The 20902-nt window shown below is 36.3% G+C and overlaps 1 protein-coding gene across 1 annotated transcript; it reads left to right on the forward strand.

Annotated features, from left to right (window-relative positions):
• The first annotated feature begins 609 nt into the window (after positions 1-609).
• Positions 610-19719, forward strand: LOC113083575 (taperin-like). The gene is made up of 4 exons (XM_026254630.1): positions 610-2880; positions 16946-17144; positions 17751-17866; positions 18727-19719. Exons 1-4 carry the CDS (start codon positions 952-954, stop codon positions 18787-18789), a joined length of 2307 nt encoding a protein of 768 aa, XP_026110415.1. The 5' UTR covers positions 610-951; the 3' UTR covers positions 18790-19719.
• Positions 19720-20902: the final 1183 nt, after the last annotated feature.

A 20902-nucleotide genomic window follows, 5' to 3' on the forward strand; every position in this document is an offset into this window, starting at 1 on the left:
ATGTCTAAGTTGACATGCAACCCATTGTGGCTGTAAATGCCAACAGCAGTACTAAAGGTCGTACACCCATATCTTAAAGGAACATTTGTTTCCTGCCGTCCATCCCCGATTATGAGCTTATCTGAATGCACAGAATGCCCAGGTGCATAATAGGCTACAGCCATGTATTTGGATAAACAAAGTCTATAAATAACTTGACGCTCTGTACTTATGATGTCTTGCTATAATCTTTATTTCTGTGCCCTTTAATTAATCTGATTAAAACTGGATTATGAGAGTGACGAGGACAGTAGTGGTACTACACCATCACATGGCGTTATTCTACTTTTTATTCAGTTTATTTGATCAAACACACCATTTTTGATCCTTTCACTCACCTTTGTTTTTGCTGCATTCGAAACACTGTAGGGCTATTATAGTCATATGTATTTTCACATACCCATGTATGTTTATTTATTTTTGTTATATTTATCTTCATTTAATTTGTTTCAGATTAATTGTTTCAGAATGTATTTATTTATTTATTTTGCTTGCTGTGATCTTGATCCAAACAGCTCACATTTTTGCCAATTCATAACATAAACCAGGGGCCACCAAACTCTAAATAATGAAAGGGTTAATGTCCTGAGATGGGCGGGACTCGCTGTGTTTGACTGACAGGGCTCGCTTTAGTTTTCACAATAGTAGAAAGTAGGGGGTGGGACATATGTTAAAACAAATGCTGTGCCTCAAGTCAAAATGACCAAATGAGGTGTCAACCCTGAGACGAAGACCTGACGTCACTTTCCGAGGGCGGGGTCGTGTCGGGAGACAGGCACATCATCATCATCATGCAGGATACATTGTTGAGGCTGCAATGATGCAGGAGTACGAGTAAGAAGAGGCGCTGCAGGTACGGCGAGAGATTTTTTTGGTTTCACACCTATCTCTATTAAACCCGTTTCTCCCATAATGTCGGGCGGGGATCTTCGCGTTCTTCGCCAAGAGCCGGGGCAGGAGAGCCCGAGGATGCCGGCCTGGAAACGCGAGATCCTTGAGCGGAGAAAGGCGAAGGGCGGCGGAGCAGGTGCCGAGTCCGTCGCATCTCGACATAACGGCGAGGTAACTGGCAGCAAAAGCAAGGATGATATCACCGGCGCACAATCTAGCACGAACTACACCATTACCGCTGCCAAGCGCGCGACCAAAAGCCCGGATCTGTCACCGGTGAAAACAAAAGAGCACTGGCCATCCGCGGACCCGAGCCGCACGGAGGAGAGCCTGGTATTGCAAGAGAGCTTGGGTCCGCTGCAGGAAAACCCATTCATTAAACTGGAAAAAGAACGAAAGAAGCGTCAGAGCCAAGAGAACGCCGCGCGACCTGTTCAGCACATCCTCGAGTTATACGGCAACGTCCCCGGTATACGGACTATACGCGCTGACAATATCATCATCATTGAATCCGACCCGGAGTACTTCTCGGAAGGATGTGGTTTGAAACATGCATCGAAACTGCAGCAGAACGGCACGGTGAGCGGATATAGCTCTCTCAATGACCTGTTGGACCGAAGAGGTAGTCCAGTTACTGAGATACGCGCGAAGGAAGTGGTCATTTACGATACTGCACTTAGTAAAAGCGAGGAGAACCTCAGCACGCTGGGACGACCGGCTTCCTCCCCGCTGGAGGGGCAAGGCAGGGTGAGTCGCATGCTACAGAAATTTGACAGGAATTATGGCAAGCTGCAGCCCAAGTCACGCAGCACGGAAAACCTCCTGGACTTGGATTCCAGTCCTATCAGGCCAAGCCCTAGACCCAAGCCAGATGCGGTGCCAAAATGCCCAGAATCTCCGCAAGCCGGTTCCTCACACAGTAAGGTCTTCCAAAATGTCAAGTCTTCCATGAGCAATCATCACACCTCTCCTAGTGGCTCAGGGAGTAGTACACCCGTTTCTGGATCCCCTCAGTTAGCATCTTCTGCATGGAGACGTTTCGAGGGGAGTGGGGGACGAAGTGTCACTGTGTATCCCAGGGAGGACACTGAGAGGTCTCCGTCCAAGCCTGTTAGAGAACGGGACTGGGACAGCATAGATGGGGCCTCTAAAGCCAAGGTGCCATGCTCTCCAGAGAGCCACCATGCCCGTGCCGACTGTACTCCTAGCCCCACATCACCCCCTTTATCGCCCAGTTTTGAGATCCGTCCGTCCCCTCACCCGGATCTTTCTCTTCTTCCGGCCGGTGATCTACAGGCCCGTGCACTCGCCAACTTGCGACTCCAGTCTCGCAATTCCTTCACCGTCATTCCCAAGAGTCGAGCAGCCATTTCGTCACCTGGCAGCACCGCCCCATCCAGCCCTGTGCTTTCCCCTCCATCCTCACGACCCCTGGTGGGAGTGGCATCTTCAGAGCCCACAGTGCCAACCCCCTCGCCTGCTGCTCCCATACCCTCCACAACAAAGCTTACAGAAAAGCTGACCATAGAAGCCAAAACAGTGTCTCCGCAACATACCCCACCTACCACACCCACCTCCCCAGCCCCAGCTTCTCCACCTTCAATTGGCTCACCCGTCAAATCAGTCCCATCTCCGGATGATAAGCTGCCTATCACAAACATTGATGACATAGTCGTGGAGCCCACGCCGCCTGTTGTGAGCCCTGCAGTGCAGAGGCGCAAAGGAAATACGTTTACAGTCGTTCCGAAACGGAGGCCCGAGGCCCAGTCTGACCCTGCTGAGACCCCAGAAGTTGTCAGTGAATCTCAGAGCACACCACAAGCCCCTTATGTCCACCTGGGAACCCTGATTAAAAAGCGTTACCCTGCTGCAGAGGAGATAGAGGTCATTGGGGGCTACCTCTCTCTTGGGCGATCCTGCCTTTCGAAGACTGGCTCAACAGGAAAAAAGGTAATATAATATCATATTTAGCATAATATCTAATGACACTTACAATGATCTTTGTTTCCGTATTACTTACTAGACATGTATCAAAGAAATATAATGTCTGTATGAAGTGGCTCAGTTGGTATAGTTTACCCAAAAACAAACATTGTCATCATTTACTCATCCTGATGTCATTCAAAACCTTTATCTATTTCTTCCTTTTGTGGATCACTAAGTGCAATATTAGGCACTCCCAGTTACGTTTCATTTTCATTCTGCCTAATATCCCATTTTGCGCTCTACTGGAGAAACAAAGTTATGTGGGTTGTGGCACCACATGAGGGTGAGTAAATAATGGCAGAACTTTCAATTTTGGGTTAACTATCCTTTTAAGAAGAATTAACCTTTTCCTTTTCTTGGCAAGTGTCTTTATTAAATCAATGTTGATGTTCTTAATGAATTAAAAAAATATTAATACAGTTTGTGTGTATACGGTAGGTTTGCTTGTATGTTCCAAATTTGTCCAAATGCATGAAAAAGGCTTTCTAGATGTTTTTCAGATAGTGGCTGGGTGTTAATGACCTGTTCAAAGGTTCACTGTATTCATAACCACTGCATCATTCAAGATGTCTCAACACCGTTGTTTAGATTTTCCAAAGACATCTCATAAAACCATGCATCTCATCAGATCAAACAAGCTTTAACTTTCTGTGCTATCCAACTTATTTAGCAAAAACTGAAGAAATTTATTAATAACTAGAAGAATAACAAAGATGATTAAACAGTAAAACTATATGAGCTACAAACCGGTGTTTATGATTATGATATTATCAATTATAACAATAAATACCAATTTGCAACATCATGCAGCATAACACATTTTTCAAGTTACAAATAAATCAGGTGGATACAGTGAAACCCATTTGGATAGCCACACCAAAAAATGTGCAGCCTGTTACATCAGATAACAGAATAGCAAAACAAGTGACATTTATTTTAAATTTATGTCACTCCTTGAGCAAAATGTGCTTACTGTGCTAAGACACCTTTGTGAACTTGAAGAAGAAATGACTTAATACATCCACTAAAAACAAAACAACAATTTCAATTTTGCAGGGCAACTTGAAGTACAAAACTACAGAAATGAATATAGAAAATGCTATATGCAAATAATATAGAAAATGCTGTTTGAGGCTATGTAGTTTGTGCCCTGTTATAGACATGACCAGCGCTCAACAATGTGCTCAAATAGCAACTTAAATGTATAACCAAATGTAAACAGCAGTAAAGAACTTTACAGAGGAGGCCAGGAGATTTACGTAGGAAAATGAGTCATGTGATCTGTTCGGAGTCAAGTATCAGAGTTACTGAGGTCTAATAAAGGGATTTTAGGTCTCTTGTCTGTGAATCCTGAAGGGAATGTGAAATGGCAAAACTTAGAAAACTGGTTTAATCTTCCCTTTAAAAAAATGTTTGAATAACTATTTTGCTAAAACGATACATTTTAAGCCTTTTTTGGCCATTTCATGAAACATGAAATTTGTAGTCAGGATTTGTATTTTATAGAGTGGATATTTATCAGTATTTGTAACTTGCATGGCCGTACTTGAGATTTGTTTGACCTGCTACATAACAAGCTTCTATTCACAGTCAAAATTGATCTCAAGACAGGAAACCAAACAAGCAGCAATGATCCGTTTCACTTCCTCTGCATGGTAGTACTTGCAAACAAACTAATTAATATCAAACAAGGTTTAGATTCATATCGTGTTAAAAGTTGGGATGGTTCCAAATGTTCAACTTGGTCGATTAGAGTTTTACATGTTTAGTTTTTTCTTCAAATTTTTATGTTAGCTTTAATTTATTTAGCTCTATTGATAATATGGAAAAATTTAGAGACACTACTTCTCTGCAAGGTTTTTAGACAGCTGACAGCTAATTGTGTTGGACTGCCTGCACAATAAACTCTCTGATAAGCATCAGTTCTACTGCAAAAGCAGCACTTTTGTACTTTAATAACAAATGGCAAGAAAACGCCTGGCTTTTCTGTTATTGTTTTAAGTCATTATGCATAATCCATGTAGGTTTTTGTTTATTTTGTTCATTGATGATTTGTGATGCTAAAGTTTTGCACCCTTGTTGTTTTTAATACACTATGTCATCTTAAAAGTAGTAAAAATGTTCCTTTCTGTTGAAATTAAGCATGCATCCTGTGACTTAAACCTTTTTAAAACATGTCTCTTTATTGTGTAGTGGACATCACCCTTAAGGGCCATTTATAGTTAACGTTATAACATTAACTGTAACTATAAAGTGTTAATAAGCATTCTAACTTATGACAACAGGGAAGTCCAAACCATAGCTATTAGTAATCATGATTAATTATTATCAGATGATTAATGACAAAAGCATTGGACAGTCACAACCCACATGACTTTAAAGAGCTTGAGCATTTAAAGTTGCAGATGACGTAAATGCAGTGTGCAGACACAGAACGTTTTCATCGGTGGGTGTGGATGCTAATTTAGTTTTTTGTAGTTATTGTGCTTGGTGTAAATGCGCCTTAAAAACCTACAGTAAGGTATGCATCACTCACATTTTATTAAATAACCTCAAATGAATATGCTTTTGTGGGCCCTCATTTTCACAATGTAGAAATGCTTAAGTCTTTATGTGTACATTTGAATCTATAGTGAAATCTTATCAGTTTATCATTGACAGAAAGTTGTGCACTCCATTTTTGACCTTATGTAACAGTTTTGTTGTCTCTTCTGTGTGGGTTAGGCCCAATTTGGGTTAGGTTATGTTCTGCTTTTGTCCTCACTCTCTGTTGTATGTAGGTGATTGTTACGCTTGGGATTGGCTCATGCCACACCTTTGCTTTGTTGGGGTTTAGAGGTTACACTGAAGCCCTTTCTGGTCTGGAGCTTAGACAGGGAAGCAGCAAATATGGCAACATCAAGGCCAAGGTTTTTTTTTTTTTTTTTTTTTTTGCTCACTGTGTTAATGCGCATCTTGGTTTCTTTCTCTCTCTGTGTTGGTTTCTGTTGGTCCACAGTCTTTATTTCAGCAGCATTGAGAAGTGTATCTTTATGGCCTACTTACTCCAAAAGCTCTTTATATTCTTGAGGCCAGGGCTTTGTGTTTGAGAATATACACACGTGGAAAAACCCAAATTTGTCAAGTTTTTCCCAAATCGCTAAAAGAGCCCTGAAAGAATGATTCGCCATTAGAAAACATGGCCACACTTTAGTTTGGGGACCAGTTCTCACTATTATTACTTATTGTTATTAGTTTTTCTTATTTGCTGCTTATTAATAGTTTCAGAATAAAAAGAAACTCTCTCCCCAAAATAATTTCCCTAGAATGATACATTTCTTACAAATATAGCTATTCAGGTTTATGGTCTAAATCAGCCTGAGAAGCCTGACTGCGTCCTTTATCTTAAGTGAGCTGTGGTTGAGGGGTTTGTGCTAAAAACCTACCAATGCTCTTAGCATATTGTCTGTCCAGGGTCAGCTCATTATGCTCCAGGGCTTGAGTGAATCCTTCTGTTATGTAGAACAGTCATGATGTTATGACCATTAGATTTGCCTGTGCCTTGAGTTACATCTCTTTTGTGAGTAGAGCAACGAGAGTGAATTAGTTCAAGAACCTATCTATAGATCCAAGTCTGTGCTGAACCATGGTAAACATGTAATGCTAAATATAATTAAAATGAGCTGATTGAGTTTCAGACTGAAAGCTCAGATGACTTTGGCAGCAGAAGTATGTGTGTGTAAGCTCAGTAAGGTCTGATTTCATGGGAAAGATCATGAGATATTTGCTGAATCTGATGCCACATTTACTCTGTAATTATGGCTTAGAAGAATGTGACATAGAATAGGAGATAATAGCCTTAAAATGTGTTGATACTTGACTGGAAATTATAAAATAGCAATTTGTCTGATAGTGTCTAATTTGAATACTGCTCTGTACATCAAAGATTGCATTACTAGAGTATACAAGGATCCACTCAGCATACAGATAACATTTGTAAGTGGATCTTTGATCTGAAGATAAAAATGCTAATTTTTAACACAAAAAGTTAATATTATTAATATCATTAAAGGGGTCATATGCTCATTCTTGAAGCCCATGAAGAAGGATTGGCCCAGCTTTAGAAAGTGTGCAGGGGCTTGTTATGCTGGTGTGCCTATGTGTTGGTTATCCATTAGTGAGTCTCTGTTTGTCTTTGAGGCAGTTGAGAGTGGTTTTGTGTTTCACAAAAGGTTCTTTGTTGGCAAAAGAATGTTCTTCAGATCATAAAAAGGGAAGAGAGATGGTTCTCTAAAGAACATTTGACTGAATGGTTCGTTGTGGAGCCAAAAATGGTTTTATGGCATCGCTGAGAAGAACCTTTTAAGCACCTTGGATAAAAAGATTTTTATCCATCTTTGAAAGAGAAATTAAGATATTTTTTATGAAATCTGAAAGTTTCTGTCCCCCTTTTCACCAAAAAGTTCAAAAAGACATTGCAGAAGTATTTCATACTGAGCAGTTTAATCTTTTTTTTTTTTAAACTGGTTTGTTTTTGCTAGTAAGATTATTCGTTTTTTTTTTTTTGTTGTTGTATGTAATACAAACAATATCAGCATGCAGCTCACCTAATTTTGACTCTCCTGGCAGTCATGGCCTAATGGTTTAAGAGTCAGACTGGTAACCCAAAGGTTGTGGGTTCGAGTCTCAGTAATCGCAGAAATTGTACAGTAGGTGGGGGGAGTGAATGTCCACCTTCCACCTTCAATACCAGTGACTTATGTGCCCTTCTGCAAGGCACCGAACCCCCTGCCTCCGGGTGTGTGTGTATGTTTGTGTGTGTGTACAGTACTAGTTAAAGGCAGAGCACAAATTCAGAGAATGGGTTACCATAACTGATCTATAATAGAGAACTGGAATGCTCATGACGTTTTAAAGTGAAACCACTGTGCGGCATATTGGTATTTCAATGCATTCTGTTGAATTAATAGGAAATTGTATGGTTTTAATGAGAAAACATCAGCTAATGGGTCAGTGATTTATATCTCAAGTATCTCTATAAATTCTTACAACACAAGCGACCTTAGCATGTAAACGATTATTTGTCGGGAATTTCCCCTGCTTATTAAAAAGTTACTTTCAAATTCATTACAGTAGTATACATCAGATGAATATGATAAACATCAGAGTGCTCACGAAATTTGAATAAAGATTGATGCTTGGTAGACACTTATAACTTAATTCGCCTTGTACCGTTATTCACTGTTTATGTAATTTTGTTATAGTGTTTTTATTCATTCAGTAGACGAACTGCAAATGTTTCAATCATGATTTCATTAACAGCATTAACTTTGAAGCAAGTAATGATTTTAACATTGGTTTTAAATAAATAATTAATTAAATAAATAAACATAACATTTAACTAAGCAAACTTAAATGATATAACGCCATATAATTTGCACGGAGAGTCTGAATTGCTAAAATAGAACATTAAAATAAACACATAACTTACAAACGGTATGAATTTAAAGAGATTAAGCTTTATTTCCAAGATGATGCATGGTAGGCTTTGAATTTCAATCATGTTTGAAATCATGTCAAGTTCATGTAGGAACAGAGGCTTGTATTGTATTATTCATTGTATATTCAAATACATTTCAGAAACTATTACCAGATATATGTTCATGTTGAATATTTAAACAATTAAAATAATGTTTTTTCTGTCAGTCATTGATGCTCTCTGCCGGTAGGGAATAGTAAGATGGCCACTTGAACACTTCTGATGGTAGTTTAGAACTCAATGAGCAATCCAGTCATTATATAGATGATTGGTTATCATTCCTGGCCTCATATCACGTAGAAAATGGCTCCTTCTTCAAAGTAATTCTTGAAAAGAATCCTTATCAAGTATTCGGAATAATGTACTTAAAGAACAGGAAATGATGTCATTAAGAGCACCCGTTATTAGTGTTTGTCAATGACAATATTAAAATGTCAGAAAATGACATTCTCATGTGAAGGAAAGGTTAGTTTCGATTGTTAAATGTCATGTGTGGCAACCCCCCAAGAATGTAATAATATTTGTACAGTTACAATTTATAATACTTATGGAATTTTAATTCTTTGGATAAATAAAGCACTCCTATTTGTCATATGGACACATAAGAACTTCTTGTTTGGTCAGCCTTTATTCTTATTCACACCTCTCATTGTACATTCATTCAGTTTGCAAGAAATATTTCTGTCTGTAAAATTTGTCTTATTTTTATGATGTGTGTCTTACAAACACACAACCCTCCTCTTCCCCTAAACGTCCTGTTACGAGTGTGAAAGTCCACTATGTTTAATTATTGACCAGTCAGAATGCCTTCTCCATCATGCACCACACCACACCACACCTCTATCTCTCTCTCTCTCTCTTTTCTCATTCTCACTTCCTCCTTTACTCCCCCTCCCCCCGTCTCCCCTCTCTTAACCTTAGTGGTGTCCTCCAGGAAGTTATCCTTGCAGACATTGGCTCTTCCGCAGCTGTGTGCTTTTTACTTTGCCATCATGTGCCATTTTGTGATGAACTTCAGATCATTTAAAGATGTATCCTACAGTCTTGACGCCACTGTGTAATCCAATATGGACCACTTCTGTGTACTATATGTGAGAGTGTGTATCATGTGTATCACATGGCTGCAGTATCTACAATAGAGTCGATGTAATTAGAATTCAGACTGCAAAGCGCCACTGTCACTGTCATGTTTAATTCAAGAGTCGCTACCGGTGTGTATGTGAGGGACAGAGAGAGGAGCAGAGAGAATTTGAGAGAGACAGAGAGAGAGAGAGAGAGAGAAAGTTGTAGTCTGTGTAGATGTGAGAGTGTTAAAAAAAATGTGTCAATGTTGCTTTTCAAGTTAATTAAATTCTTAAAGAAACAATTAAGCCAAAATTGAAAATGGTGTCATTATGTACTCAACCTTATGTTGGTCTGAACCCATATGCTGTTAGTTTTTCTCTGGAACACACTTTGAATATTGTATTGTGTCGCTTTTTTTCTATGCAGTAGCAGTGAACGGGGACCAAAATGTTCAAGCTTCAAAAATTATGAAAAACTATGATAAGTGGGTATGTACAGTACACTACAATCAAAAGTTTGGTGTCAGGAAAATGTTATTTTAATATACATTAATAGTTTTAATCAGCAAGGACACACTAAACTGATAAACAAGTGACAGTATAAATACATTTATAATGTCACAAAAGATTTAAAATACAGGAAGTAACTGCAGGTTTCCACAAAAATATTAAGCAGCACAACTGTTTCAACACTAATAAAAATAATCAGAAGTATTTATTGATCAGCATATTAGAATGATTTATAAAGATTCATGTCACATTGAAGATTAAAGTAATGGCTGCTGAAAATTTGACTTTGCCATCACCAGAATAAATTACATTTTAAAGCGGATTCAAATAGAAAACAGTTACTTTGAATTATAAGAATATTTCATAATATTTTAACTTTTAGTGTGCACATTATTTCCCGTTTGCACATTTAGATGACATTTGCTGTCATCTAACGCTTGATCTTTAAAAACATTAGTCATTTCTTCAAAAATAAAAAAATAGTCAATTTATAACACAACAACAACAAAATAATTATAACACATAAATCTAAATTGAATCCTAATCTCAAATAAATATAAATTTTTTCATAAATTGTAATGTTGTGATGCCTAAATTTACATTAGCTTTAATTATAATTCCAGTCTTGATGCCGTCTTGGTTTATGGGTAACCTATTCCTTGAATTAATTTTAACCTGGAATATTCTTTTAAATTACATAAATTGAAAGACAAACAAATTTGTGTCAAATACCTGTGCACGTGTTGACTTGCATGGATGTTTGCACATATGATAATTTGTTGTTTGAGTCAGACTTGAAATAGTCAATGCAAAGCTTATTCAAATAAACCCTGACCTTAAGCTCAAGCTGCACAAAAATACCAGCTGACCATTGTAGATCATCACAGATAGAATGATATGAGTGTGTTTATGATTTCCTGCCCTGGTTTTCTGTGATAAGCCTGTTGATAGGAGTCTTCTTTGTCTTTCTAAGCAGCTTTACCTCTCAGTGTATAGCATACTTGTCTTCTTGCCCTTTGCATGCATTGCTCTTGCAATAGTTCCTCCTCTGCTCTCTCCTTTAAAAATAGCAGTGGTTCCTGTCGCTGAGCAACAGTGACCACAGTCTTTCTATCCTATCATTAGAAATCCCAAATTAGATATCTGTGCCTTTTTGTTTCCAAAACACTTCCTTCCCTCCCTTTGCCCTGTACTTGCCAATGATTTATCAAACCGCCCATATCAGGCTGCGTTACACACCATAACAACAGTGTTGTTCATGTGTGCTAATGCTAGACCTGATTAATATTTCAAGCCTTTCCATAAAATGAGAGCATGCCTCAAATCTGGCTCACATGGAATCAGCACACTTTTTCCACATTTTATATTCTGATTGTGAGGGAAAATCGTTGGGATTCAGCAGAATTAATGCCTTGTGCACCTATTTCTGTAGTCTAATGGTAAATTTTTATTTAGTGTGCACAGTGGGGTCAAATTTCTAATTTAATCATAACCTGGAAATATTGAATACCATTCAAAAGTTTGGAATCAGTCATTTTTTTTTTATGTTTTAATGTTTATTTTTATTTTTATTAAGTCACTGGTGCTCATCAAGCCTGCATATATTTGATCAAAATACAGTAAAAACAGTAGCTAATATTGTGAAATATTTTTAAACACTTTATAATACACAATATGATGGAAAGCTGAACATTTTCATTAGCCATTACTCCATTGTTCAGTGTCTCGTGATCCTCATCACTCTAATATGATGATTTATTATCAATTTTAAAAACAGTTGAGCTGCTTAATATTTTTTTTTTTGGAAGCTGTGATAATTTTAAAGTTTAAAAAGTTAAAAAGGATATTCATATTCAAAACATAAATCTTTTGAAGCGCTCACATAGAGCCCGCATCTAAGAGAGCGAGATAACAGAATGAAGTTGTGTTGTGCCTTATTGACCCTAAGTGGCTAAATACATACAAAATTAAAGTTTGATAAAGATTTTAAGCCATTCCATGGATGAAGGATTTACTTCAAATAAAACAATTTTTAACAAAAAAAAAGAAAGAAAGAAAGAAATAAAACCTAAACTTGTTTTACTGCATCTAGTTGCCAAAGCAACATTTCTCATTTTCATTAAGTTTAGTTCATATTTTATTTATTTAACTTGTACTGAAAATGAAACTGAAAAAAAAAAAACCTGTAGACATAATTAAAAAGATATAAATGATATATCTATATTTTTATTTAGACATGAGCCAATTTGATTTAATATTTTTCACTTTAATGTTACCTCCAAAAAAGTAGTTACTCAAAATTTAGTAAATATTGTGAAACATGTTTTGTGTACATTGCATTATTGTCATCATATTTATAAAACCTTAGCTCAACCACTACTTCCTGCTGTATGTGTGCATTGGATGTCTTGCAAGCAGAGTTCCTCATACTCTATAGTGCAAATGAAATGCTTTATACATGACTGAAATATTATAATCCTTTATATCATATGATAATACACACATTTGTCATGCTGGTTCACCCATATCACACGCTTGTGAAACCATGTGTGTGTGTTTATGTTTTGTAGGTCTTACCATCTCTACTGTGCTGAGGGATTTCTAATATTAAACACTCTGGCAGGAGATTAGCTTTAATCAGGCATCTGCTCAGTCTGCTTTACACTTCACTGAGAGGCTGCAACAATCTTCTCTCCACACACAAACACGCAGACAAACAGCTTCTGTGTTTACAGTCTGCTGCCAACCAAAGGTTGTAATTCAGGGAGAGACCCCCAAGTCTGTCTCTCCCTTTTTGGCTGTTTTTAAAATGATTAACAAGAAGCATTACACTAAAGACATAAACTTGTTTATTCAATTTTACTGGGAATAACTGATCTGCATATGATTAAATATTAAACTATTATTGTTAATAATAATAATAATAATAATAATAATAATAATAATAATAATGAATTTTGCATCAAAAATGTTATTAATTGATTGATTTAATTGCAATTGATTATGGAAATTTCTGAAAGTAAATATCTCTAGTTATTATATAAATTATTTAAGTACTCATCCATATTTATATGTACAGACCTCTGTGATAATCCGAACATTAAGGATGAAATGAGCTGCTATTATGACTATTATTACAGTTTATCATTACTACAACATCGCTGTGCTTGTGTGCTGATTTGTGATGGGAAATGGTTGAAACTGCCAGCATTTCATGCTGTGCTTAAATGTCTAACGCTGGATGAATAGTCAGGAAATATGTGAGCTTGAGCCAAGAATGACCAAATAACTCCACACTGGAAACTTTGCTTGATACTGCCAGTGACTTATGCAGAGTTTGGGCAAATTGTGCCTTAGAAAGCAGTGGGTACAGTACCAAGAAACTACAATAGTTGATTGGGAAAATGGCTATGGTCACAAGTGTAGTTTAACGCTATGACTAGTGCTAAATTGTAATATTTATGTAAATGCGATGCAATTGCTGTTCCAAAACCTATAGTGAGCTGCCCATTGCATTTATGACAAAATATATACTTCAGACAAAACAAGTTTCAAAAGCTAGACATTTTCTAAGATACCTTTGCTTATACCAATTCTGAGGCAGCATAATGTCCTTTGCAAAGAAGACAATCAGAAAATGCCTTGAGAGAAAATCTTTCCTATTTTAGTTTCGCTATTACTATTACTTTAGGGATTTGCTCAAAGTATTACATTTGCTTATTTAACTTAATGTGCATAATAATATGCATTATACCTCAGATTTGCAGCTATTTGAACAGATGTGCCATTACTTTCAATTTTCTGATTTAACACAGAGGCAGAACATTGTTGCAGGGAGTTTTGCAAGGCCAACCACTACTCACATTTTCTTCAGAAATCGATGAAATTTAGTTCTCTGTCTTAAAGGGATAGTTCACCACGAGTTGCTGGTCCCCTTTGACTTGCATAGTGTTTTTTTTTTTTGTCATACTATGGAAGTCAATGGGGACCAACTGAAAGTGATCTAACCCCTGAACAATCTTCAATCTAAAATCACAGATAACTTAAAGATTTTGATATGTGGTAACAAGTTTGTGAAGTTATGACTGATTAATAGCACTTCAGATTCAGCCTATTTGAGGAAACTTAAAGATGTTGTTATCATGGGCAACTTGGACAAATACAGGCAAGTCTGTAAGAAAACCTGATTCAGTCAGCCAGAGATATTAACTTTGGGTGGAGAGTACTTTTCCAGTAGACCAATGGCCCTTGTATTATGGGTATGAGTATTATGGAAAAATCCTGAACTAGTTGTTTTTTCTGATAACTGCAGTGCATAGATACTCAGTGTCAACTTTAGAGCTGGAACAAATTTGCATTTGCCTGTAGGGTTTGGCAAAACTTTAAATGTGCAATGAACATTATTACATGAACAAATAATGCCATGAGTTACAAAGAGATAAATTTGAATACATTGTGTATTGTATGTAACCACAATAAATTTTGTGACGCTATGTCAATAAAATAAATTAAAGATTGTACAACACCTCTGAAAGAGTAATGGATAGAATGAAGCTTAAAAGTCAATGGCAGCCCTGTTTACTGCATTCAACTGTAATTACATATTAGAATACAATTTGAAAGTAAAAGTGTCTCAAGCTTCAGAATGTTTTCAAAGTAATTTTATTAACAAATGGAATGTACAAAACACTTTTAGTCAAGTCCTGCAAAGCTGCTGCAGATACAAAAAATAGGGTAAAAACAGTAATATTTTAACATTTAAAATTATTATTTTAATATATTTTATAATCAATTTTTTCATGTGAAGGCAAATCTGATATTTCAGCATCATTACCGCAGACTTCAGTGTAACACAATGCTTCAGAAATCATCCTAATACGCTGATTTAAAAACAACTCTGCTGCGGAGACATTTAATTATTTATATACATTTATACATTTTTATTTATTGATGGAAAAACATTTAAAAAGGAATAGTTTTTTATTATTATTTAAAAGTCTTAACTGTAATTTTTGAATAAATAACTTGAATGGTAGAGTATTTGAAAATAGATCAGGAAAGCTTATTAAAAGAAACTGAGAGGCAAAATTCATGATTACATTTATTATTGTAACACATACAACACTTGGGTATCTGGGTCAGATACTTTTTAAAAGCACATTATGGTTTACAATTAGATGGTATATAATATAATGTTTATTACATCAAATAAACATCACCCCATTACATGTGCCCTTTGTCCGGTCGTTTTCCTGGGTGTGCCTTGTAGAGCCACGTTCAAAGCCTTCGTAAATTAAGTGTGCGTATATGTTGTTGAGTAAGGACATGTGATTGAGATTAGAGTAGATTTAGGACAGCGTTGACACACACACACACACACACACACACACACACACTAAGGTATAATATCTTCCAGTGGCCGTTCACATTGAGTTTGAATCAGTATTTATTCATTCAGTAACCTTTATTTGTAACTGTTTATTTGTTTGATACGTCCTTAATAAGATTAACATATTATTAAGGTGTTGCTTTGGAGTCCTCTGGGTTTTTAGTATGTTTCTATGTGAAGCTAGGCTGTTCTTGTTGGTTTCAAGGTAATCGTTTTTGTAAACTACCCTCAAGTGTTTGTGACAGTGGGTATGCCAGGGGGCCGGGAGCCACTGGGTGTCCTCAAGAAGGGCCGTGGGCTGCTTTCAAATGAGGCAACTAATTATATTATTAATACAATTAATATTAATAATGTCATTAATATATATTATATATATGTAATTTAATTAAAATGCTAAAGCATATATATATATATATATATATATATATATATATATATATATATGTGTGTGTGTGTGTGTGTGTGTGTGTGTGTGTGTGTGTGTGTGTGTGTGTGTGTGTGTGTATGTTTATTTGTTTATTTATTTATTTATTTATCAATCAATCATACATTGTTTTCCCCCTAAATAATAATTGTTTCTGTTTGTTTTCACATTTCTGTTTTGAAAAAAAAAAGGCAGCAACAAGGAGCTTTGTCATAATTATAGAAAAACGTCTGGTGTCTTTAACAACTATGTACTTACAGATGTAATTACATGTAGTTATTATTTTAAATACTTGTACTATGTAAAAACGTATGAACAAAGGAAGTGCATTATATCAGATTATTAATTAAAAGTTAGTATGGTGATCATTCAGTGCCATGTTATATTTGAAAGTATCGTGATGGATTACCACCGTCACACTACTTCTGTAAGTCTACTTTTAGTTCATTCGAGTTTCCCAGCATTGATTTGTGTGTCAGCATTTATGACCACAACTGACTTAGATTATCAGACATCATCAAAAACAGTAAAGCTTATATAAACCATGGTAAGGAGCGAGGAAAAAAAATAAAGCAACTTTGTTGTCTGTTAATGCTTAATTTTTGTCTCCCCATTTCCATTTCATTTGCATTATGTGAATAGTCAAAAAATGTCTCCATTTGTTACCATAGATCCAAGTGCACAGGCCTGGTAATAGTTTTGCTTAACAAAAGTTAGTTTCGGTCAGGACCAGCTGTTCTGCCATAGTCCCATAAACAAGTTTGGACACGCCTCATACTCCGTTATTACTATTTACCACAATTAAGATTCATTTTCATTTAAAATAATAACAGTGGAATTATTATAATTATGTAGTGATGTTAAATATGTTAAAATGTTAAACAAATCAAAACTATCTTATTATCTTATCTTCTTCAAAGGTGCAAAGTTTGCCTAGATCACTGCTGTCGGCTTCTTTTAAACAACATCATGATGTACAATCTAGGATACATTTAAATAGTTTCGAAAGAGTTCACGTGTATGCTGGACACTTCCTCCACTATCTGCTCCGACTTTGTGGAAATTTACAGGTTTATTTATAATTGCTGTGAAACCTAACAAACTGTCCTCTGATTCCACCACAGCTGAAAATATCCTTCAACGAGTCCAGCCTGCAGAGCACTTATGAATACCCATCCGAGAGCAGTGCGTGGGACAGTGGAGAGGACGAGGAGGAAGGAGGAGAAAAAGAAGGAGAAGATGATGGAGGGCTCATTGCAGGGAGGATAAGCATTCCTCGCGCCAGCTACACCAGCTCACACACGGACTCCAACAACACCACGGGTGAGTAAGACGAGAAGAATGACAGGAAATGGATCAAATGAGAGGAAGGCACAGAAGCCACAGATGAGGTGAACAGGAAATGGATCCAATTCATACACTATTTTTACAACCTAAATAAATGCACTTTTTGTCCTATGTTTAGGGATGCAACTCTTAGAAGTCCAATGATTATTAGTATGAAAGTTGGGGTCTATTTCTTGTATGGTGATTTGTTGGAATGATCTCTCTGGGTTCCACTACAGCTGTATGGGTTTAGATTTGAACATTGTTGACACCTGCTGGTCAATCATGAGGTGTTGCATTTATTGCATTTGGGTAGTTGACAAATAACATGGACATACACTTTTTTATGTTAAAATTGATATAAATGAAGGGAAGGGAAAATGTATATTAGAGATAAGTTATAATATTAAAATGTATATAATTGTAATTATATATAATTTACAGTATAAATGTATTATAAAATGCAGAATACAATAGAATGTTTTATTATTAATATTCTATTTTAATATATTATTTTCCTAATAATTCAGTCATCTACAGTATTTTTAAATGGAGTAGTTCTTCAGTCTGGATTGACATTAATGCCTTTCTTCTCATCCTCAGATCTTTCCAGTTACACACCCAAACACTCAGTGGAGTTTAACGCCTGGCAGGAACACAAGCTTGATGAGTCTGCTCACCGAGGGGAAGATACTTCACAGAGTACAGAGGAGGTTATGGTAAGAAAAACAAATATGGACACAAGTGTGGTTTAAAACGAGAAGAACATGATATTGGTTCCCGTCCATGTAAAATGAGGGCATTATGGGATCTCTGTGGAATTGCTTGCTAGTTGCTAGAGTGTTATGGTTGTTTGATTTTTGTCCCAAGTTAAATTAAACCCCTCATCAAATTCTCTGTGGCCTGTATGGGAACAATACTGTCATTGAGTGTCCCATCAGTTATTATTGTTGTTCTCTGTGTCTACAGAATTACAGGAGTCACTCTTAAAGAGATAACCATACAAACATTTAAGCACAACTGCAAACTAGAAAAACACTACCACTCAAATGTTTGGTGTCAAGAAGTTAATAAAAAAAAAAAAAAAAGAAATTACTTTTATCCAGCAAGGATGCATTACATTATTAAAATGTGACAGTAAAGACATTTATGTTTTAAAAAATGTCAATTTCACACAAATGCTGATGTTTTATCAAACAATTCTGAAAGTATCAGTTTCCACAAAAATCTTAAGCATATTAAGCAAATATTAGCTGTGATAATAAGAAAAATCCTTGAGTGTAAAATGAACATATTAGAATGATTTCTGAAGGATCGTGTGACACTGAAGACTGATGTAATGACTCCTGGAAATGTAGCTTTACCATAACAACAATAAAGTACATTGATATATATATTAAAATAGAAAAAATATATAGTTGTTGTTGTTATAACATTTGTGTTATTGCCAGTTATTTTTGACCCAAACTAACATTATTAACCAAAGATATTAGCACATCTCTTAAACAAGCCCGATGGTTTGAGGTATTGATTACTGTGAAGGCAAGTTGCACACATGCTTTTTTGTTTGTTTCACCAGCTGACACCTGCTGATAGCTCCTCTCTGTCAGACTTCAGCAGTGAACCAGCGCTCTACTTCTAAACCTTCCAGATGTCTGGAAAATACGGGACCAACCGTTGCCTGCCTGCAAGCACCAGCCTGGATGCAAAGAAACTCCGTTCAGAACAATGGAACCAGTAGCAACCAGCTATAAACTAACATTCTGTATTCCACGTGTGTGCGCCATCATCATCTTCAACAACAGCAGGTCTGTGCCCATTGCTGGTCCACGCAGCAGATGTATCACTCACATCCGGACGTGACCTCCTGTTGCCACCAGTTGTGATTGTGATGGAGTCTGTTAACATGGAAAACGGCTCAAATAGCCATTCCACTCTTGAATTTCACTCTTCCATCACATAATTGCTCTTTGTCTGTAATCCTCACCTCATGAAAGTGACCAAATTTCTAAAAGAGAGAAAGATGAAAGACTGTCCTTAAAATAGAGGAGGAAACTTGAGTGGGTGTAACGGGACTCCAAGAAGAGGACAAGAAGAGGACAAAGCAACAAAAAATGAAATGAGTGAATTGTTTATGTATGACTGGTAAAAGAGTGCCACAATCCTTGTTCTTTGTGACGTTTTTGTACGTGCATGTTTAGGTCTGTATTGACATGACTCCCAAACTATAGAAGTCCTTCACTTTAGGTTCATTTGTATGCCTGTGTTTCGTTCACGGTAGTCCTTTTTGATGCACAGACTGATATTTACTATACAGCCGAAATACTAACGGTATGTTAGTGTTGACTTAGTTCTAGATGGGTTTTATAGAGCAGCTCTCAATTGGTGAGCTGGTAAGCTCATTCATTTTTACTTTGCTTTTTCATGGTGATAGAATTTATTAATCACTCAACATTTTAATCATCATTTTGGTCACACATGCAAACATGAATGCTGTGAGGACATGCCCAGGTTGTATTTCACCCCAAAATAAAAACAAGAAAATACATTTTGCATAAACCACCATTGTGACTTTTTTGTCATGACATTTTAACATGTTTCCTTCCTACGTTTCTAATTTTTATAATGCAAGTGAGTTTTTCCCGCATTATTATCATAATCTAGTGTTTATCTAATTTTTGTACACACACACACACACACACACACACACACAATACTGCAGTACATAATTGAAATACAGTTTTTATTGTATTATTAAATACATTTTCACTTGATGGTAATGATAATTTATGTGGATTATTTTTGGGTTATGCCTAATTATTCGCCCTCTAACACAAATATAAAACATTATATTTATTTATTTATTCCTTTGCTTTTGGAGTGAAATATGACCTGGAAGTGTTCTTGACAGAGATTTATGTTATGCGAAATTGCAGTAGCATTGACCTACATTTATTTTAGTATGTCGGTTTAAGCATTTTGTCAATAACCATGCGTAAGTTTATGTAATTATGTGTTTTGGACTGGACATTCTTGTAGTACGAATGGGGAGCGGTCAGTTTTAGTTATGAAGGAAACATTATTTTGTGAGTGAGCATGCTGTATGTATGGGCCGTGTGTGTGTGTGTGTGTGTGTGTGTGTGTGCGAAACATGAAGACTACGTACACACAATGCCAACTGACTTGAGTATGTCAGATCTGTTAAATGGCTTTGGTGTATCTGCTCACGTATCTCCACAGCCTCTCCGACCAGTATTGATGTATAGTTTGTACACTCCAGGTTGAAGTTTTCATAATTTATTTCATGCATATTTTAAAGCTTTTCCATATTTTTAGTCACAGGGCAAACAGTGGCACCGATGTGCTTTGGGATAGTTTATATATATATATATATATATATATATATATATATATATATATATATATATATATATATATATATATATATATATATATATATATAAAACAATATACACTCACTATAGTGGACATCATGCACAACGTTACATGAGTGTTGTTAAAACAGCTTACATCTTATTAATTTGCACTGTTTTGTTTTTGCTTTATTTTGCACCATACACAGCTCTTGGTTGGAATTATGGCTTTTAGGAATTACTTTCATATTATAAATTATTTAACAAAAATGTATATGTGTCCATAAAGCATAACATTGACTTAAAGCACCAGTTTATCAGCTCAAAACTGCTGATCAACATTTTCTGCCCATTTTCTTTAAATACACTGGCTTTGTTCAC

Source organism: Carassius auratus, chromosome 5 (assembly GCF_003368295.1).
Source record: "Carassius auratus strain Wakin chromosome 5, ASM336829v1, whole genome shotgun sequence".
In the NCBI taxonomy this organism is placed as follows: Eukaryota; Metazoa; Chordata; class Actinopteri; order Cypriniformes; family Cyprinidae; genus Carassius; species Carassius auratus.